The 23,162-nt window shown below is 41.6% G+C and overlaps 1 protein-coding gene across 3 annotated transcripts in view; it reads right to left on the bottom strand.

Moving 5' to 3' along the window:
- The window catches only part of SLC2A9 (solute carrier family 2 member 9), a 222,614-nt gene that overhangs the window by 137,304 nt on the left and 62,148 nt on the right, over positions 1–23,162 (bottom strand). For all 3 annotated transcript variants that reach the window (XM_048848860.2, XM_075128030.1, XM_048848861.2), the window contains 3 exons: positions 12,238–12,398; positions 6,712–6,836; positions 4,881–5,026 (listed from right to left, as the gene is read on the bottom strand). In XM_048848860.2, the coding sequence (XP_048704817.1) occupies positions 4,881–5,026; positions 6,712–6,836; positions 12,238–12,398 (432 nt within the window). The remainder of the gene's footprint in view (positions 1–4,880; positions 5,027–6,711; positions 6,837–12,237; positions 12,399–23,162) is intronic.

The raw sequence follows: 23,162 nt of genomic DNA, 5'->3' as shown, positions 1-23,162 counted from the left end.
AGAAAGCGAAAACATTTGAGAAATCCTTCTGACAATGGGATGTACCAGTATTAGATCATGGAAAAATCCTCCAAGAGAAGCGTTATAAGTTTGGACTTACTCTGCCTGGAACAGTCCTGACAGGAAAACGAACTGGTTGAAAAACAGCCTTATCCTCAAAAGAACATATTAAAAGTTGCACATGCTAAAAAAAAGCCATGAATGCTCAAAATTAAGTAATTTTGGAGCCAGTGGCAATATTATATCTCCCATGTTACTCAAGATAACACAATTACATTCTTGTGGGCCAGCATAAGTTGACATTTGCAGTTGCTCTGGCTTCCTGAAGAAATAATGGCTTCAGGTTACAGAAGGCTGAAGCATGATGGTGGTCTAATTAGCACACTACGACATAGGAACTGGGATGATACAGAGAAGCAGATCACCTGTGGAAAAGTTTTTTTAAAGTAATTATATTCTGTGCCCAATTCTGGTCTCAAAAATGGTTTTACACTCATGTATCTCCACTGGCTTCCATGGAGATATAGTAGACTTTATTATTTGTATTTGTGCAAAGGAGGTCAGAATCAGAGCCTTGAAGTTCAAACTAGTGTTTATCCAAAATTAAGGGGAGAAAAGGGGATTTGGAATAATTGGGGGACATTGACACAGCAGGTACAATAGAGAACCAGCAGTGTGACTGTTTAACTTGATTTCCAGAGACCTATTAAGCTTTCTTAAAATATTACACTCTAAGGAGGACAGCATCTATAGATTCAATATTATCATTTAACTAGCTTCAGAGTCAAAGGCAGTAAAAACATGTCAGAATCCAAAAATATCTGTATTTAATCTCAACAATCTGCTACTGTGATGGCCTTTGCATTCATTCCAATAGACTCAGATATTAAGGTCAAAAGGGACCATTATGATCATCTAGTCTGACCTCCTGCACAATGCAGGCCACAGAATCTCACCCACCCACTCCTGCAATAAACCTCTCACCTATGCCTGAGCTACTGAAGTCGTCAAATCACGATTTAAAGACTTCCAGGTGCACAGAATCCTCCATTAAGTGACCCGTGCCCCATACTACAGAGGCAAGCGAAAAAGCCTCCAGGGCCTCTTCCAATCTGCTCTGGAGGAAAATTCCTTCCCGACCCCAAATATGGCGATCAGCTGAACCCTGAGCATGTGGGCAAGATTCACCAGCCAGATACCCAGGAAAGAATTCTCTGTAGTAACTCAGATCCCACCACATCTAACATCCCATCACCGGCCATTGGGCCTATTTACCATGAATAGTTAAAGATCAATTAATTACCAAAATCATGTTATCCCATCACACCATCTCCTCCATAAACTTATCAAGTTTAATCTTGAAGCCAGATAGGTCTTTTGCCCCCACTGCTTCCTTTGGAAAGCTATTTCAGAATTTCACTCCTCTGATGGTTACATCCCTGGCTAAAAAATTAGTTTGCTTACAACATTGATGTCTGTATTCCAATATATGACATAGAAATAGCTAAGAATGCTTCTCCAAAATGTTGTGATAGTATCAGCAATACACCAGAAACATCAGTTCCTCATCCTATTCAACAAGGACAAAATAGCAGAAACAGCATTGCTACGATGCTGGTGGCCAAAGCAGTGCAGAACCCACAGAGAGAGAGACTCTACACTTCCATATGCACCATGTATATAATCTTTGCATCAGAACTCTCAAGGCAATGTACAAGGGAAAATACATACATGTCTGAAGTACGGCTAGCGTGTCCACCAGCATGAATCCACATAGCCCGACATGAATGTAGGAATGAAGCTGTGAGTATGATGTTACCTCCCTCACAAAAAGTAAAAGTTAGAAAAATCCTTGGTGCACAAGCATACTGCATGTTATTTTTATTTTGAGGTGAGGATTCAGTCCCTTTCTCTGCTGCATTAACTCTGAGCCAGCATCTCAACCCACAGAACCCAGAGAACGTAAAATGCAATGTAGTGAAAAGGTTTTACCCGTGAGAGTCTATAACAGCGACATTAGTTATAAATATTGCACCTTCACAGTTCCAATGTCCACTGGCATTTCCACACTTAAAAGGACAGTGCCATACTCTGCCAGAGAGGAGGCTGGCAATTAAGGCATTAATCAAGACTCCTATTCATTTCAATGGGTTTTGGATCAAGTCCACATACCACAGAGTTTTCCTGGAATACTGAAACATCTGATTGGCAAATCCAAGCCCATATTCTATTAACTCCCATGTGTAGGAGCCTTATTTTTCATTACAACAAGTATTCAGACAACCACTGACTTCATTAAAATTCCTGAAACTTTTACATATTTTAATATTAATGATTATTGATCTGAAAGTTCATAATGGATGTCTGTTATTTCCTATCTGTTATTTCCTTATTTTAAAAATTCCAATCATCCAGTCAGAGAACAGAAAAAATGCCCTCTGATGTAGCTGACCAACCATGCAACACAAATGAAGAGCAGAGAGAACAATGTACGAAGATATAGTCTAAAGGTTATTTTTTCAAACTATTCAGTGAATACTTATGAATAACAAATGCTTTCAAAGAAATCAGGATCCATTTGTTAAGAATTCATGAACAAAAAAAGGAGCTAAATTTGTAACAAATATTACTTTCAACTATTTCTGATAGAAACTAACAATCCAACATGCAACAATAAAAAGTGGTGTGTCAGTTTTTTAAACAATTATGAGAGTAAACAAGGCCAATTTATCTTATATCAGGGATCTCAAACTCAAATCACCACAAGGGCCACATGAGAACGAGTACATTGGCCCAAGGGCCGCATCACTGAAACGTTTTCATACAACGATACAAAAATATAGTAAAAAATGAAGAGTAATATAGTATGCTATTAAAAGTCAATGTATTAACTTTTTTAAAACTAATGCGATGAGGGGTTTTAATAAAATATAAACACTCAGTAATGCACCTCACTCAAATGAGGAAACACACATTTACTTTTAGAATTACCTTGGTTAAAGCCCCTCTCCCCCTGGCCCCGCACCTGCCCCGCCTCTTCTCTGCCTCCTCCCCAAGCGCGTCCCTGCTCCTCCCCCTGAAAAGTCTGAAGTGTCGCCAAACAGCGGCAGGAAGTGCTTGGAGGTAGGCAGAGGAGCGGGGATGCAGCACGCTCAGGGTGGGAGGTATGGTGGGTGAGGAGAGCTTGGCTGCCAGTGGATTCGGCGCCTATGGCAGGCTGCAGGAAATAACTCTGTGGGCTGCATGCGGCCCCTGGGCCACATGTTTGAGACCCCTGTCTTAGATTAAATCCTTTGTTCAGTTAGTTTTCCATAATTTAGCACAACCAGCTACTAAGGATATGACCCTTGGTGAGGTTTGCAGGTTTCATCAAGATACTATTAATTGGGGCTTTCTTTGTCTGTTTGTTTTTTGCAAATTCCTGCACATTTTTTGCAAATTCCTGCATATTTAAGTTCTCCACATTTTACAGTCAATGACACCATCAATTAGGATGTTATTAAATTAAGACATTGGCAGGTGGCAGAATTTGCTTTGCAGTAATAAGAACAACGAGGAGTCTGGTGGCACCTTAAAGGACTCCTCGTTGTTTTTGTGGCTACAGACTAACACGGCTACCCCCTCTGATACTTAACAATAAGATCCATTCATAACCACCTATGGGGTAGGGCTATATTACAAGCAACGTTAAAATCACCCCATAAGAAGATGTATATTAGAAACACTGTCACTCTATTCAAGGTCATATGGTATCCTCTTTGTCAGTTTTATATAAATTTTTAGGAGTCATTTAGAAAACAGTTATTGAAAAGCTTTAGGCACCTTTTTCACATCTTAAGAAATACAAACAAACAATGTGAACAATACTAGGAAAATCCAGCAATTTCCCATCAGGAAAAGGGAGAAAAGGAACCTACTCCAGCCACTTGGGCTGTTTAATCTTCTGTTGTCAGACTGGAAACCTCTTTTGTAACTATTTTCTTCATAATGACTCTTGCATATCCAAAATGACTGACTGACTGACTGACTGACTGACTATCTAAAGCCACACTCTTCCACCTCATTAATAAGAACATAAGAATGGCCATACTGGGTCAGACAAAAGGTCCATTCAGTCCAGTATCCTGTCTACCAACAGTGGCCAATGCCAGGTGCCCCAGAGGGAGTGAACCTAACAGGTAATGATCAAGTGATCTCTCTCCTGCCATCCATCTCCACGCTCTGACAGAGGTTAGGGACACCATTCCTTACCCATCCTGGCTAATAGCCATTAATGGACTTAAATTGATGGAGGTTATCTAGTTCTCTTTGAAACCCTGCTATAGCCCTAGCCTTCACAACCTCCTCAGGCAAGGAGTTCCACAGGTTGACTGTGCGCTGTGTGAAAAAGAACTTCCTTTTATTTGTTTTAAACCTGCTGCCCGTTAATTTCATTTGGTGGCCTCTAGTTCTTATATTATGGGAACAAGTAAATAACTTTTCCTTATTTGCTTTCTCCACACAACTCATGATTTTATATACCTCTATCACATCCCCCCCTTAGTCTCCTCTTTTCCAAGCTGAAAAGTCCTAGCCATGATAATTAAGTACATACACATGACACACACAAACTTGTGGGAAAAAAAAAAAAAGACTTGTGTGTGTGATGTGTATGTACTTAATCATCATGGCTAGGACTTTTCAGCTTGGAAAAGAGGAGACTAAGGGGGGGATGTGATAGAGGTATATAAAATCATGAGTGGTGTGGAGAAAGTGAAGAAGGAAAAGTTATGTACTTGTTCCCATAGCGTGGTTTTCTACCTACAGAAGGAACAGTCACAATCCTCAGTGTCACTCTTTAAATGCAACACACAGAAGGACAACATCCACTAAGTACTTACATTTCCAAATATTTCTGGCAGCCCCAAAACCTGAGCAATGAAAACTCCAATACAGATGAAGATTGCTGTGACCTGCCCCAGAGCACCCCGGATCTCCTTAGGGGAGATTTCACTCAAATAGATGGGAAGGGCACTGAGAGAGACACCTGTGAAAGAAGGGAACAGCAGAGAAATTGCTGTAAGTACAATTGACTTAACACTGAACCAATAAATGAGCAAGAATTTATTTAGAAATCTCAGACACCACCATGATGAGGGTGGCATAAGAACCTATATAGAACAGAACGTATGCTTGTGTGCGTGCGCACGCGCGCACTAGTATCCTTGTACCATCTAATCATCAGTAGTTTTAATTACATATCTGAAATGATGCATGCTGGTCAGGACTCCATTGCTACAATATGAAGAGTGCAGTTCATTCTATAGAAATTACCACTAGGGTCCTGGGGCGGGGGTTGCCTTACTCAGCCAGACATCCAAAATAAGCAGGATGGGGAAGCTGTCCTTTTGGTTGCCCGGAAAAAAAACGGTAGGAAGGAAAGGGCTAAGTTATCCCCGGATGGGATGCATGTGTGTGCTAAGGAGTGGGTTAAAACAGCACTGACCTTCTTGTCAAGAAGGCAACTATCAGTGTGGGGAGCATAAAAGAGTAATAGCAGGATGCCTCTCTCAATTCTCTGGGTATCAAGGGGCCATCGTCTGCTCCCTGTCAAAGAATAGCAAGGGAGAGGATGCTGATACCGCACTGGTTTCACCCTTCTTTCAGGTTGTGTTTATTGCAAAGGTTGTGTGTTGTGAAGATGTGCATGCAGTGTAGCAAGAAAGTGAAGCCTCAACCCTAGATTTTCCAGTGGAAACCCCATACACTGCTATGTCTGAACCCTCCCATTGCTCGTCCATTGTAAATGCTATTAATGGGGTATTAGAGATTCTGATGCCTGAAAGACATCAATGTCTGTAACATTCACTTGACTGATTCTAGCATCACCAGAACAACCACCAGCAGCATAGGAAGAGAAGGAAGGAGGAATGTGTAATGGTTCACAATGGAAGTCTCTTGTCACTTCATCAATAACCTGGACACATGTAAATAAGAAAAATCCAACAACCTGATTTAGCAATATGTCAACTAGACAATATTAAATACAACATTTACACTATAGAATGCATCCTTGTTGTATCAGCAGAGAGAGAGAGATGTTCCCCTTAAACATGCTTACAATTCTGATGGACTTTTAACAGCATGCATGAATTAGAGAAGAGAACACACCCCAAAATGTGGGGAAATAAAAAAGTCAGCGTAAAGCCACCTTAGTCCAGCAGATTAACATTGGTATAAAGGTACCAATTTTTATGTTAACAACACATGTATCTTCAAGACTACTGTAATTAGTTCTTACAAACAAGATAACCTACTAAATTATTTTGGTGGAAGTGGTGGTTCCACGTGGTATTTTAAGGGTTGGAAAACATTTATTACAAATGGATAGCCATGTTCTCTGCCTTCAGTTTTATCTTATCATATTGATATGGCATCTAGCAACACCAAAATGCAAAATAGTAAGCAGCTTTAATAGACAGGCCATGTTCTCCTACCCAAAGGGTTTCTGTTTTGCGAAGACAGACATTCTGTACGAAGGGAAATTTTCTGTCATGGTTAATATCCATTTATGTTTCTTCATTAAGGGTCAGATTCTGCCATCCTTACTCATACTGATTGTTCCCATTGATTTCAGTGGGATTATGCATAGAAATCACTCCTCAATTAAAGGGTGGCAGAGGATGCCTAGTATAAACTGTACATGTATATACAGCATAAAATAAAGCTTACCTGCATGAATACCCATCACAGTGCGGCCCAACAAGAGCATTTCAAATGATCCAGCTATCTGACAGAGAGCCATCAACAATGCAGCCACAACTGCAAATACATTATTGATTAGCAATGTATGTTTTCTGAAAGAAAAATATATATGTGTTACACTTATATTAAAATTGTACATAACATTTTTAAATAGTCATATTAACATACATTTATTAAAATAGCTAAATTGTACATAAAATTGCAGATAATTAAAAACACAGTGCTTAACACAGGTTCACACATGTTAAGCATTACAGAAAGAGTTTCAAAAAACTGCAGCTAAAGATATCTGCTGTAGAATAAATACAACTAGTGTCACAAAATAAAGGTCCAAATTTCAAAGGCATGAAGATTTGCTTTCTTATGCTTCCCAAGAGCAAGACAAGATATATTTAAGATTAGCACGTTCTGGATAGCGGGACATATGTAGCAGGGTCAACTGTTTTAAATTGTAAAAGAAATAAGATATACTTCAAATTTCAATATGTTGAAAAAGATGGTAGAACCTTGCATGGTATTTACAAAGTTTTCAACAGAGCAGTGTTTGGAAAACTGCAGCATGTACTGAAATATGGCCAAATTCAATTCTTGAATACCGAATGGAAATCTGGAAAAACTTCATGGATGTCACCAGATTTACACTGTTAGAACTGAAAGCAAAATTTGTCCCTCATTCATGATATTATAGGTATATAAAAGGAAAGTGAGCTCATGCACAGCTGGGCAAAACATCTGGGTTTTTTAGTTCATTGGTAAAACCAACTTCTTTTCACAAAAATGTGGAAATTCTCCATAATTTTAAATTTGTTATGAAATTCCATCTATTTTTCCAAATTCACTATCACTGGATGAAATAACTAAGTAGTAGTTAAAATGAAAGAAATTTTTCCACATTTCCAAAACCAAGTCTGAAAAAACCCCCACTCTCTCTGCCTTTCCTCTATCACAACAACAACAGCCATATATATTTATCATTTAAATACAGTTTTATCCATATTATTCTTTGCTGCCCATGCTCTCTCTTTCCATATCTTTTGAGCTGTGAATCAAAACACTGTAATCTCGCTCAGCCTATAGAAGTGGCAGCATGAAGAATTTCCTGGATCTTTTGACTCTTTGCTTCCCTTACTTCCTTGTGGTTACAAGGTCAGATTTTGCCACGCATGTGTAACAAGAATGTTAAAAATATGAAATCAATAGCTCTACCGAGATTAATTCTGTAATGATTATTCCCCGCTGAAGGATTAAATATAAAAGCCCTCTCAATGCTGAGATTATCACTACCATCTGACTGGATGTCTTTATTACCTACTGTCTCAAAGAAAAAAGTTCCAAATGGCTTCTTTTTCCTAAAAATAGGTATATAAGAAATGGATTGGCAGGGCTCGCCAACCCCTAGGATAGCGATTAATTGAAAGGGTTTCAGGGTATGTCTACACGGCAAAGGAAAACCTACGGTGCCAAGTCTCGGAGCCTAGGGCAAGTGACTCAGGCTCGCAGAGCTCAGGCTCAGGAGACTAAAACTAGCAATGCAGATGTTCTGGCTCAGGCTGGAGCCCAGGTTCTGAAACCCAGCGAGAGGCTTAGAGCCCAAATGCCTACACTGCTATTTTTAGCCCCGCAATGTGATTCTCACAAGCCAAGTCCATTGACCCCAGCTCTGAGACTCAAGAACTGGGGGTCACCTAATGAAATTAATAGGCAGCAGGTTTGGAATAAATACAATGAAGTACTTCATGTAATGCACACTCAATCTGTGGAACTCATTGCCCGGGGATGTTGTAAAGGCCAAAACGATAACGGGGTTCAAAAAAGAACTAGATAAGTTCATGAAGGACAGGTCCATCAATGGTTATCATCCAAGATGGTTAAGCATGCAACCCCATGCTCCAAGTGTCCCTAGCCTGTAGTTGCCAGAAGCTGGGAGTGGACAACAGGGGATGGATTACACCATGGTTGCCTGTTCTGTACATTCTCTCTGAAGCACTTGGCATTGGCTACTGTTGGAACAGAGGATACTGGGCTAGATATACCATTGTTCTGACCCAGTATGGCCATTTTTATATTCTCAGTGATATTAGCTTTTTTTGCAACAGTGGTAAACTGTTGACTCACATCTAGCTTGTGATCCACCATAAACCCCAGATCCCTTTCTGCAGTACTCCTTCTTACACATTCATTTCTCATTTTTTATGGGTGCAATTGATTGTTCCTTCCTAAGTGGAGTACTTTGCAGTTGTTCTTATTGAATTTCAACCTATTTACTTCAGACCATTTCTCCAGTTTGCCCAAGTCATTTTGAATTTTAATTCTAATCCTTCAAAGCACTTACATCCCTCCCAGCTTGGTCTTGTCCGCAAACTTTATAAGTGTATTTTCTAGGCCATTATCTACATAATTTATGAAGCTACTGAAGAGAACTGGACCCAAGACCAATCCCTATGGGACCCCATTCGATATGCCCTTCCACCAGCTTGACTCTGAACCATTCGTAACTACTGTCTAGGAATGGTTTTCCAACCAGTTATGCACCCCCCATCTGGCAGCTCCAGCTAGGCTATATTTTCCTAGTTTGCTTCTGAGGAGTTAGCAGAAGCCTTTCTAAAGTCAAGATATACCACATCTACTGCTTCCCCCTATCCACATGGCTTGTTACCCTGTAAAAGAAAGATAGTAGGTGGGTATGACTGATTGGTAGGTTGGCTTGACAAATCCATGTTGATTGTTACTTATCACCTTATTATCTTCTAGGTGTTTGCAAATGGATTGCTTGATTATTTGCTCCATTATCTTTCTGGATACTGAAGTTAAACTGACTAGTCTGTAATTCCCCAGCTTGTCCTTATTCCTTTTTATAGATATACTGTATATTTGCCCTCTTCCAGTCCTCTGGAATCTCTCCAGTCTTTCATGACTTTTTGAAGATAATTGCTAATGGTTCAGATATCTCCTCAGTCAGCTCCTTGAATATTCTAGGATGTATTTCATCAGGCCCTGCCGACTTGAAGACATCTAACTTGTGTAAGTAATTTTTAATTTGTTCTTTCCCTACTTCAGCCTCAGATCCTACATCACTTTCACTGGCATTCACTATGTTAGACATCCGATCGCTACAAACCTTTTTGGTTCAAACTGAAACAAAAAAGGCATTTAGCACTTCCTCCATTTCCACATTTTCTGTTATTATCTTTCCCTCCTCATTGAGTAAGGGGTCTACCCTCTCCTTGATCTTCCTCTTGCTTCGAATGTATTTGTAGAATGTTTTCTTGTTACCCTTTATGTCTTTAGCTAGTTTAATCTCATTTTGTGCCTTGGCCTAATTTTCTCCCTATATGCTTGTGTTCTTGTTTTTATATTCATCCTTCGTAATTTCACCTATTTTCCACTTTTTGTAGGTCTTTTGTTTGAAGATCATTGAAGATCTTCTGGGTAAGCTAGGGTGGTCTCTTGCAAACTTTCTAGCTTTCCTATGCAGTGAGATAGTTTGCTCTTGTGCCCTTAATAATGTCTCTGGAAAACTGTCAAGTCTCTCGAACTGTTTTTCCCCTTAGGTTTGCTTCCCGTGGTATCTTAACTACCAACTCCCTGAGTTTTCAGAAGTCTGCCTCCTTGAAATCCATTATTTTTATTCTGCTGTTTTCCCTCCCACGATTCCTTAGAATCAGGAACTCTATCATTTCATGATTACTTTTCACCCAAGGCACTTAGGAGCCCAATCAATGGAACTTAGGCTCCTAAGTCATTCAGATGCTTTTGAAAAGTTTACCCTACTTCTGAGAAATGTAATCTTTAGTCTAGCAACAAATAAATAAATGTTGAGTGCTGTATTTCAAAACACAGACATTATTTCTGGACAATATGTTGGTCCCTTCTGTCTCACTGTTCTAAGTCAGTGTAAATTAAAGTCAGTTTCACTATTCACACCATCCAGCAGCCCGCATGCACACTGTACTATGCAGAAAGGGCTTTTTATTGTCTGTCACTGTTTTGGTGCCCTTTTTAGGTACTACAGTTGAATACTTAGACAAGTTTCCATACCTATCATGAATATTAACTATCCAAAAGGACTGCAGTGTGAATAGTATTCCTGAAAACTCCTTCTTGATGGGCAGTCTTGATCCTTCAACAGCTGTTGAAGGCACGGTTCCTTCCATCTACAAATCCTTGTTCTGTGCTCATACAGTAGCTGCATGGCAGAGCTATCTATTTTCATTACTTGAATTCCCATATTCTATGGGCAGATGGACAAAACCTTGGAAGTTTAACCCCATAGCCTAGGAATGTGATCTGAGATGGAGAATTTGGGAAGGGTGTGAATTGATGAGTTGGAGAGGAGGCTGAGAAGTGAGTCGTTAAATTGAGGGGAAAGGATACTGAGAACAAAATAGATTGGTGAATTGATGGGAGGGAAGGCACAGAATTGGTGAATTACTGAAGGTGGGAAAGGGAAACAGTGGACAAAGGATTTGGAGGGCCAGAGAATAGGTATTTGCTGTGTGAATGTAGGAATAACCACAGAACATACTGTGTAAGGTGAAAAATGGGGAAGAAAAAGGAAGAGAAAAATGGACTGCGTGTAGAAAAGGGAAGTATAGGAGACAGAAGATTTGAGGAAATTGGATTGTAGGGAAATAACGGGTAGAGTAAGACAAGGGAGAAATTAGAATCAAGAAGAAGATGGTAAAAAAGGAGGAAAATAAAGGCTAAAAGACAAGAGGAAACAGAACAGGGAGAGTGGGGGGGGATGTTTTTATACATGTCTATGTATTTGAGCCCCTGTGGTGACATTTAGTAGAACCTAATTTGCCAGTAGCAAGTCATTCTGTGAGTCATCTTAAAGGATTTAAAGAAATACTCATGAGACTTTCTTTTAAAAAAAATTCTGAAGTTAGTTTTTTAACCCTTAAAACCCCTCTTGAATATAAGAAATAATATTTTGGTGCAAGGACACCCCCCCATCCCCAAATCCTCTCATTTAAGATTTTACTGGCTCCCTCACAGTTTCCCAAAGCTCCCCATTTCTCTCTGTGGCTAACTTCAGACCCGAAGCCACCTCCGGATATGACTCTTGGTATGAGCTGTGCAGGAAAGTAGAAATCTGCCAATGCAAGTATTCTGCTTTACAGTAGCCATGGAATTTAGAAATATATGTTACAGCTGGTCAGTGTTTACCCAGAGACAACCCTGAACAATGGCCCTACGAAACTCAATCTGTGCATACTACTCCAAAAGAGATAACCCCCTGATTCAACTATCATCTCTGGTGAATGCTACAAATTTAGAATTATAAACAATAACAATGGTAAACTTTTCCTTGTCTCTTGTGGGGCAGCACCATCAGATCATATAAAATTTAGAAGCTATCCAATGTAGTTTTCCTAATTTGAAGGTCTTTAAAATGAGAAGGAAATTTATTATGTTAGAAAATATTTTTATGGATGCTATAAAAAGGGTAAATAAGATACCAAATTCAGAGCTTTGTAATGTACCTACCGGCCAAGGAACTTCACAGTTGGTGTGGTAATTATCGCACCCACCAGTCCACCAATGGAGAAAATAGACACGGTTATAGACCAGAGGAGTGTAAGAGTTCCTCCATCTATTACGTGGCCATATCTTCTTTCCCAACTTTCATTGTAAAACCTCTTGATATACTGAAAGTAAAGAGACAATAATGGTATGTGTGAAAGCAGCTTACTTGACGAGTAAGGACACTGAAATTATCAATCATGATTTAAACAATGGCAAAATAGTAGCTTTCTGTATAGAATAGACACCTGTGACATCCATCTTTAATTGTTTTCACCCTAATCTTGAATGATTTGGAACAAATTAAAAATATGTAAATTCAGTTATCAGTGTTATGGGTTGAGTTATACATTGTTATGAGTTGGGTGTAGCTGCTGCCTTACATTCAGGATAAACATTAAGAAGCCATTGTGAAGAAGTGGCTGAACCAACAGCAGTACAACTCAACACACAGGCACATGAAAAAACTTGAGCTGATGCTGACCCAGGCACTAGAGATTAAGACAGAAGCAGAAATAGAAAGTCAAGCCACAGTAACAGAAAGCTGGGATGTGGCTAGAAGACAAAATTAAAATAAAAAGATTTTGGGGTATGGAGCACTAGCTGGATAGGCAGGCATGGAACCGCAGACACAGGAATTGTCTCCTGCTATTTGATTCCTACTACAATCAGAGAAACAAGACTTTGTACATTCTTAATGAATAAGCAAAATTGCATCAAAGAATTGAACTGCACCACCAATTTCTCCTCCTAAGTGGAACAACCTACAAGACCCCAAATTATGGGCTATCCAGTTGCGTGAAAAGGGGTATCATTATTATCTGTATTGCAGTAGCAGCTACAGCCCATTGTGCCGGGCACTATACCAATATATAACAAAGAAATGGTCCCTGCCTCGGAGAGGTTACAATCTAAATTCACAGCAAAATGCTGTTAATATTGTATTGTAGTATCCTTATATTAGGAACACATAGTTTTACTGAATACTCCATAGGTCTCTACTGAAAACAATTTAAAAATAGAAAAACTCCAAGGGAAAGGAAGAGAAGAAAAAGGGCAACAAAGGCAGAAAGAAGAAAAGATGTCACTTGTAGAGAGCGATGTGGGGTGGGAGATTGGTGAGGAACAGAAACTCAAGAGGAAAAACAAGAAGCGAGACGCCAACAGAAGATGATTCCTGATAATGAGGAGACTAGCCTGCCTTGTCCCATAAAATGGAACTTCAAAAGCAGGAGAGAGTAACAGGGATGATTTCTGTTTTAATCCCCCCCAAATTCTGTAACTGACGATTATGAAAATATTTTATACCGATGCTTTTTATCGGTCGGTGCACATGTAGGTGCAGAGCCAGGGGTTGAGCAGTGAAAACCCCCTGGCCCATTGGAAAGTTGGCATCTGTAGCTCTAGCCCTGGAGTCGGTGCCTATACAAGGAGCCACATATTAACTTTTGAAGAGCTGCATGTGGCTCCAGAGCCAGAGGTTGGCCACCCCGGTCCAGGAGAAGGTTGGACAGTAGAGGACATACATTTCTGGGGGGAAATCTAGGATTGGGGGTGTGTTGGGGTCACCCTGAAGTATAACCCAGGCTGGCAAGAGTCAGAGTGTAATCCAGGTAATGGCAGGCTGCAGTTACACACCAACATTCAGGGTGTAGCCTGCATGCTGAAAGGCTCTGAGCAGACCAGCTGGAAGCTGCTTCAACCAAAGCATTGTAAAGCACCCATAGTTGCTAAGCAGGGGGGACACAGCTGCTCATTAGTCTGGACTGTACAATGGTAAGTCACAAATGGGGCCCAGCATCTCCCAGAGGCTATTTGTGAGTGCTGGTTGCATCTAAAAAGAAGTGCATTTTGAGCCTGGACCAAAACCCATTGACGTGAATGGATATTTTTACATTAACTTTAATGGGGTTTTCTGCAAATACAACAAATGAAAAAGGTCATAAATATGGGAATAATAAAGGGTTGCTAGACCTTGCTATGGTAAGGGTGAGGGTAAGTGGCAGTTGCCAGGCATGGGGGCAGGTATTACAGGGTCAGTGGAAGCTAAGCTGATGAAATGGAATGGAAATAAGTTATATAAATGAAAAAAAAGTGACTGTGAAGAAGGAAAGTCTGCTGTATTTATTCATTGGGAGTTCAGCGTGCCTTGGGACTCTGCATCTGAAAAAATGAGAGCATGAGCCCTAATGCACAGTAGCTGTAAGGAAAGCTGAAACATATTTCTGGTTCATTAAAAGGATATTCAAAACAGTGAGGCAACATATTTATAATTATGCAATAAATTTACAATTTTCAAAGGGTAGATGATCCATTTATTATCTTATACCACATAATATAACCCCAAGTACCTATCCTGAAAATTAACTAAATGCCAAATCTCCTGCACAGAGAATGTATGAAGAATGCTTTCTATCGCTTCGCATCAAAGCTAATTGTGTTATTTCCACTGCTTGAAGGATGTATTTTTTTTAAAAAAGCTATGAAATGACACCAAGAAATTGCTACACAGCTGGAATCCAGTTAGCCTCTGGCATTTTACCATTTCAGTGTTCCATTCTGACTCATACATAACTTGTCATAAAATTTGCCTCAGTTTTTTTGAGTGACTATAAAAGGTACAGAAATAGTACATTTTCTGAGTGAAGGCCTATGGTACACTCACCATGACATAAGAGTCATTACTGTACTTTACATTTTGCAGTTCAGGTTGAACCCAAGGTCATGGACTTGTTTGCAAATGGTCTATTTTCATTAATTTTAAGGACAATCTTTTAAAACTTGGATGAGAAATCAGGCCTCTAAAGGTATATTTAAGTGCTGAAGTAAGTGCCCTCATTTTCAGAGGTGCTGAGCACTCACCAATTATAATGGTAAATTATACCAGTATAGCTAAAACAATGTAGTTATATCAGCAATATTCCACATAGGGACATTCTTATTCCAGAACTAGTATGGGAAAGCCTATGTTTTGCATGGGTGTGGCAGCTGGATCAAGTAATCCATCAGCCGTACAGTCTTTCTCAAACAACTAATAACACAGCTGCATGCAAATTAGCTGTAGACTAAGGGTGCTGATTGGTTGAGTTACTTCTAATATCTCAATGCTCTAGCACTCTTCATGGCATAGATACAGCTACAGTAAGGCATGTATACCAGATAGCTGTAATTCTTGAAGTCAAAATGGGCAAGAATTTAAAAACTGGACAGTAACAGATTTCAAATCCCAGTGATGATTCAACCTGCTCATAACGCTAAACCAAAAGGGCTCTCAACGACACCTGTAGCAGTTTCCATTGCACTGACTCTACAGACATTCTCGGCTTCCAAGTGACATACAGACAGATTGACAATCCTGATACCTTATCTTGTATAAGAGTGGCTTTTTTTTTAACCTAATCTCCTTGCAAAATGGCATAAACTAAATTGAAAAAAGTGCTCTTATATCTCAGTTTTTAGAAGAGGTTATTTTGTCTTGAATATTTAGAGCTTTTTAATAGAGAGTCTTCATATATTCATGTAAAGAAATAGCAGTATTATCCTTCCAGGACATTAAAAGGTATTCAGAGACACAGCCAAACACACTGGTATCCACTCTTTACTCTGCCATGTATAGTTCTGAAGCAAAGATGGCAATGATTTTACTCTAGTCAGTGGGGACCTCAACCTTTTCCCTGCTTGACCTCACAATAAAAGAGAAAAAGATTTTCAGATTCCCCCTCCCATTTAACTATAAAGAAAAGTAGAGAGTCACAACCACTCTTGGACCTGGCTGTAACGCCCTGATCAAGAACCCATGCTAGAAAATAACTTCTCCAGGGCCAAAGGACAGTTCCACAGAAGAAAAAAACTGATACTATGTATCAGATAGGAGTGTTATTTTCTAGTTATGCGGGGGTGTGGGAAGAGGCAGAGATCAGACATTTAAGAAATGCTACTATTTGAGAGAACATCTAGAATTGGAATGCAATGGCAGAGGTCAACTTTTCCCCCCTAAACAGTGTAACTGATAAGGGATTTTGTATAGTAAAATCTACTAGCAGGCTAAGAATCCATCTATCTGTCTAGGCATTCCTAGAGTCATAGAGTTTAAGGCCAGAAAGGACCGCTAAATGTCACCCAAACCTGTGTATTGAACCCAATAACCTGTGTTAGGTTAAAGCGTATCTTCCACAAAGGCATCCAGACTTGATCTGGAGACATTAAGAGATGGAGAAAGTGTACACTTTCACACCAGAAGGAACTTGAACCCACAATCTCTGTTTTAGGAGGCCAATGCCTTACCCATTAGGCTCATATGGACCTCATCACCATTGTATCTGACATAATCATTAGTGGATTCTATTCCCCGTGAGGTAGGACGGTATTAGCTGCCCCTCTGTAAAACGGAGATGAGGCAGAAGGTAGATTAGGTGATTGCCCAAGGTCACACTGGCAGTCAGTAGCCAAGCCGGAAACTGAAGCCTGGTCTTCTCCAGCCCCGTTGAGTGTCTTAATCACAAGTTTATCATCCTTCCTTGAAGCCTGGTGTCAGGTTTTAGCCTGATAGACATGGAAGTGCCAAAGCTAGAGCTTCTACATATAAATAGGATTATAATAGAAATGCCAATAAACACTTAAATTTAGCAGAATTACTAGATGTCAACTTTCAGAGTAATAGCCGTGTTAGTCTGTATTCGCAAAAAGAAAAGGAGTACTTGTGGCACCTTAGAGACTAACCAATTTATTTGAGCATAAGCTTTCGTGAGCTGCAGCTCACTTCATCGGATGCATACTGTGGAAAGTGTAGAAGATCTTTTTATATACACACAAAGCATGAAAAAATACCTCCTCCCACCCCACTCTCCTGCTGGTAATAGCTTATCTAAAGTGATCACTCTCCTTACAATGTGTATGATAATCAAGGTGGGCCATTTCCAGCACAAATCCAGGGTTTAACAAGAACGTCGGGGGGGGGGGTGTTAGGAAAAAACAAGGGGAAATAGGTTACCTTGCATAATGACTTAGCCACTCCCAGTCTCTATTCAAGCCTAAGTTAATTGTATCAAATTTGCAAATGAATTCCAATTCAACAGTTTCTCGCTGGAGTCTGGATTTGAAGTTTTTTTGTTGTAATATCACAACTTTCATGTCTGTAATCGCGTGACCAGAGAGATTGAAGTGTTCTCCAACTGGTTTATGAATGTTATAATTCTTGACATCTGATTTGTGTCCATTTATTCTTTTACGTAGAGACTGTCCAGTTTGACCAATGTACATGGCGGAGGGACATTGCTGGCACATGATGGCATATATCACATTGGTGGATGTGCAGGTGAACGAGCCTCTGATAGTGTGGCTGATGTTATTAGGCTCTGTGATGGTGTCCCCTGAATAGCTCTTACAGGCAGGATAAATTTTCATAACAAACCTGCACAATTGAATTAGGGATATTTTGATGATAAACATTATAATTCTCTATAAGAGTTGTGCCACTATACATTGAGTGAAGGCTGAAATTAATATAACCCTATCAATTCATGTCCCTTATTCCTACGGCTCTTTGGACTTGAGGGTCATGAATTCTGTGACTTCCCATTTTTTTCCTGAGAAACCTGAGATGCTGCTTCTTACTGTTCTTAATCCCAGCTGAGGGGCAAAGAAAACCATATTTTCCTTCCAAGAAATCCAATGTGGGGAGGAGGAAGAAGAGGACAACTTCCTGAGCTTCCTAAAGAGAAATAGAAGAGACCCCATTGCTCCTGCTCATGATACACCTGCAGTGGGAAAATAGACTTTCTGCCCTCAGTAGCTCTACAGAGTGAGTGAAAGAAAATATATTCTACTTCACCCATGGTTATACCACCTCAAGAGATGCCAGCTGATCAAGACAGGACTGAAAGCATTCTGCATTAATAATGAGAGATGAGGCACAAATCCAGGATTGAGCCAAAATTTGCCATGGCTTTTTTTTTAAAATACCCTGTTCCATGGCAAAATAATAGCCCTTAACAAAACACTAATAGCCCAAGAGATGCTAAACATTAGTATTCGATATTTATGTTATTGTAGCACCCAGATTTCAAACAGGATCAGGGTCCTACTGTGCTTAGCCCTGCACAAATGTAAAATAAAAATCATAGTTCCTACCCCAAAGAATTGACATGAGAAACAGATTCATTGCAGCCTAAGGAAAAAATAAAAAGCTACAAAAGTTTGCAATTGCTGGTCACATACTGGTCAACAACAAAACAAAACCAATTCCTCCAACCCCATCTTTTTAACATATTGCTAAAGTCAAGATCTATTTGTCACTTGTATGACTGAGTTATGACGTTTCCCCTTCTAATCTAAAGTCAAACTTTGAAAGCTGCTTTATGAATTAAGTTTAGGGGTGCAGAATGAGGCAGAAAATTTCTCATTTAATAACAAAAGTGTCTATTTCATGTGTGATGTAGCCACATTCCAAATAATAATCACTTTACTACTTTGCTAAATGAGCAGGGACTCATAAGAAATGAATTCTATAGATAAGCACTAAAGCAGTTAAGCTAGTTCTATAGGAATCAGCTACCGTACCATACAAATACAGCTGCATTTTGTGGCATTTGAATCATATGCCTAGTGTTTTAGCACCATATAGTGGTTTAAAAAAAGATATTAGGCATGCTCCTATATCAAAATATGCTGTTGGGGGGAGGGATAGCTCAGTGGTTTGAGCATTGGCCTGCTAAACCCAGGGTTGTGAGTTCAATCCTTGAGGGGGCCATTTAGGGATCTGGGGCAAAAATTGGGGATTGGTCCTGCTTTGAGCAGGGGTTGGACTAGATGACCTCCTGAGGTCCCTTCCAACCCTGATATTCTATGATTCTATGTTTCCAGACAAGTGGAGCTGGTGAATATTATGGACTGCTATTGCTGATATAATCTGGGGGCTGGGAAGAGCTGTAAACACCACAATTGGTTAGAGGAGTTGTGTGAAACTTGTTAATAAGCCTCACATCACTTTAAAGACATGTGATCCTTGAGGACATGAAAATAGTTTGGATTGCATTGCAAAGATCCTTCCTGAAAAAACACAGGTTGGGACCTGTGTGCGACAAGACCTGTTAACATCAGTAAACAGAAATGGGGTAGAAGGTGTCACTGAGAACTCAGAATGGCAGAGAACAAAGAATTCAGATCAGCTCTTGCCAGTAGACTAGCAAGGAAAGAGACTAGGAGGTATGTAATAAAATGCAAAGTAGTCTGAAATTGTACTTGTGCCATAGTTTAGGCCTGTTCAGTTTTGGAAATATCATGTAACTTAGGCCTGGTCTACAGTACGCGGTTATTTCGGAATTAACCGAGTTACCTCAAATAAAACTGGTTCTGTCCACACGTCCAAACCAGTTTTTTCGATTTAAAGGGCTCTTTACTCCGATTTCTGTACTCTACCTCGGCAAGTGGAATAGCGCTAAAATCGAGATTGCAGTTCTGGGTTACAGATACTGTGGACGCAATTCGACGATATTGGCCTCCAGGAGCTACCCCAGAATGCTCCCTTGTGACTGCTCTGGACAACACTCTGAACTCCGATGCACTAGCCAGGTAGGCAGTAAAAGCCCCGGGAACTTTTGAATTTCCTGTTTGGTCACCATCAGCACAGGTGACCATCAGCAGAGTCCACCATCACAGGCAACCATGCAGAGTCCACCATCTCAAGAGACCACACGGTCCTGGATTCGCAGACGAGCTCCAGCACTCTGGGTCACAACCCCATACATGCCGCTTCTACCGTGAACTGCATGCAATTATGGGGGGTGACGACACCACTACCCCACCACTGTCCATGGACACCTGCAAGGAGGGAGGAGCACGGAGCAAGGAGGATAAGTTTTTGGAGAATGGAGGAGGAGGAGGACAGTGCACAGGCGGCAAGTGGGGAATCTGTGTTCCCCCCTAGCCAGAAACTATTCTTAACGTTGGAGCCAATAGCCTCCCCCTACTCCCAAAGCATGCTCCTAGACCATGACCCTGGAGAAGGCACTTCTGGTGAGTGAGAGCTTGATCGGAGCCACACGGTGGGGGGTAACCCAGCCATGCTGAGCTGTGCGCGTTTAAAGGGCTCATCCCTGCTCAGAGCCTCATCGGAGCCCCGTGGTGTGTGTGTGGCGCGGGCGGGGGGGGTGGGTGGGAAGAGGGAGGGTGTTGTGTGAAGCGATCATCCCAGAGAGCCCACAGGCTGCCTGCAAGCTGAATTCTGTTGCCTGGCCGCATATGAAGGTTTACTCACACCAAAGCGGCAGACACTTCAGTATAGGAGGCAAAATGAGACCTTGTACAGAAAGAATATGTGCTGTGTACTATGAATTGCCTGTTTCACTGAGAAACAGTGTCCCCTTTGTTCTCTAAAATGTATCTTTTAAAATACTACCCTCCCTTTTTCTCCTCCTGCAGCAGGTGCAAATGTTTCAATGTGGCCCCTATCTACTCCATCCCAGAGGCTGGTCCAGATTAGAAGGCGGAAAAAATGAACTTGGGACGACATGTTTGCCAAGCTCATGGAGTCCTTCCACACTGACAGGGCCCAGTTGAATGCATGGAGGCAAACAATTGCGGAGTTGTGTAAAGCGTTACATGAATACGAAGAGAGGAGGGACGCACGCGATGAGAGCAGGCGGGATGCTATGGTCAAGCTCATGGGGGAGCAAACTGACATGCTCCGCTGTATGGTGGATCTAATGTGGGAAAGGCAGCAAGACCACAGACTGCCACTGCAGCCCCTGAATAACTGCCCTCTCTCCTCCTCAAGTTCCATACCCTCCTCACCCAGATGCCCAAGAACACGGGGGGGGGGCGCCTACAGGGACCCACACAGTCAGCCCCAAAGGATTGCACAAGCAGCAGAAAGCTGGCATATCCTAAATTTTTATTTGGTTTCTGGACTTGTCCTTCCCTCCTCCTCCTCCACCCCCCAACCAGCTTCTGATTTCTCTCAATGTTTTGTGCAACAAATAATAAAGAACAGTTTTTAAACAATTGTGACACACACACACACATATATATATATATATATATATAGGGGGCGGGTAACTTTAAGAGAAACAAACACAACTCTCACACCGTACTCTGGCCAGTCATGAAACTGGCTTTCAATGCTTCTCTGATATTCAGCACGCCCTGCTGTGCTCTTCTAATCGCCCTGTTGTCTAGCTGTGCGAAACTGGCCACCAGGCAAGTTGCCTCAACCTCCCACCCCGCCATAAACGTCTCTCCCTTATTCTCATAGATATCGTGGAGCACACAGCAAGCGGCAATTACAATTGGAATATTGGTTGTCCTGAGATCTAACCGAGTCAGTAAACTGCGCCAGCGCGCTTTCAAACGTCCAAACGCACATTCTACCACCATTCTGCACTTGCTCAGCCTATAGTTGAACTGCTCCTTACTACTGTCCAGGGTGCCTGGGTACGGCTTCATGAGCCATGGCATTAAGGGGTAGGCTGGGTTCCCAAGGATAACTATAGGCATTTCAACATCCCCAACAGTAATTTTCTGGTCTGGGAAGTAAGTTCCTTCCTCCAGCTATTCAAACAGACCAGAGTTCCTGAAGATGCGAGCGTCATGCACCTTTCTCAGCCATCCCATGCTGATGTTGGTGAAACGTCCCTTGTGATCCACCAGTGCTTGCAGCACCATGGAAAAGTACCCCTTGCGGTTTATGTACTGGCCGCCCCGGTGTTCCGGGGCCAAGATAGGGATATGCATTCCGTCTATCGCCCCGCCGCAGTTAGGGAACCCCAGCGCATTAAAGCCATCCACAATGGTCTGCACATTTCCCAAAGTCACTACCCTTGATAGCAGCTGGTTAATGATTGCGTTGGCTACTTGCAGCACAGCAGTCCCCACAGTAGATTTCCCCACTCCAAACTGATTCCCGACTGACCGGTAGCTGTCGGGCATTGCAAGCTTCCTCTGGGCTATGGCCACTTGCTTTTCAACTGTGAGGGCTGCTCTCATTTTGGTGTCTTTGTGCTTCAGGGCAGGGGACAGTAAGTCAAAGTTCCATGAAAGTGGCCCTATGCATACGAAAGTTTCTCAGCCACTGGGAATCATCCCATACCTGCAACACTGTGCGGTCCCACCACTCTGTGCTTGTTTCCCAGGCCCAGAATCAGCTTTCCATAGCATGAACCTGGCCCAACAGCACCATGATCTCCCAGTCACCACATGCAATGCTTCTAGGAACGTCTGTGTCCATGTCCTCATCAGTATAGTAATCGCGCTGTCGTCGCTTCCTTGCCCGGTTTTGTAGGTATTGCACATACTGCTGGATAATGCGCGAGGTATTTACAATGGTCAAAACTGCAGCGGAGATCTGATCGGGCTCCATGGCTATGGCACCTGCACGGGTAATCCTGGAAAAAGGGTGCGAAATGTAGTAGAGCAGAGTGGCAGCAGAAGCTGTGCTGTTCGGTTCACGGTAGCCGAACAACGGCTGAAAATGGTTGTCTTCTGTGGCTTCCATGGAGGTGGGAGCCCAGGACAAACACCATGGAGAAGCTTGGAAGCGTGGCAATAACAGGAGAGCAGAGTTGGCGGTGGAAGCTGTGCTGTTCGGTTCATGGTAGCCGATCAATGGCAGAAAATGGTTGTCTTCTGTGGCTTTCAGAGGTGGGAGCCCAGGACAGACAACATGGAGAAGCTCGGAAGCGTGGCAATAGCGGGAGAGCAGAGTTGGCAGCGGAAGCTGTGCTGCTCAGTTCACAATGGCCGAGTACAGTTGAGTTGGAGAGGTGGATTCATGGAGAGCAGCGGTGCACCGTCTGCTGAAAGCAGTATGGCGTCTGCATGCCAAAAAGGCACGAAACGATTGTCTGCTGCAGATTTCTGACTACACACACCCAGAAACACCTGCGAGAATGTTT

This window comes from Caretta caretta, chromosome 4 (genome assembly GCF_965140235.1).
Source record: "Caretta caretta isolate rCarCar2 chromosome 4, rCarCar1.hap1, whole genome shotgun sequence".
Lineage (NCBI taxonomy): Eukaryota > Metazoa > Chordata > Testudines > Cheloniidae > Caretta > Caretta caretta.
Note: the sequence above shows the minus strand (reverse complement) of the source record. Positions and strands in the feature narration are given on the sequence as shown.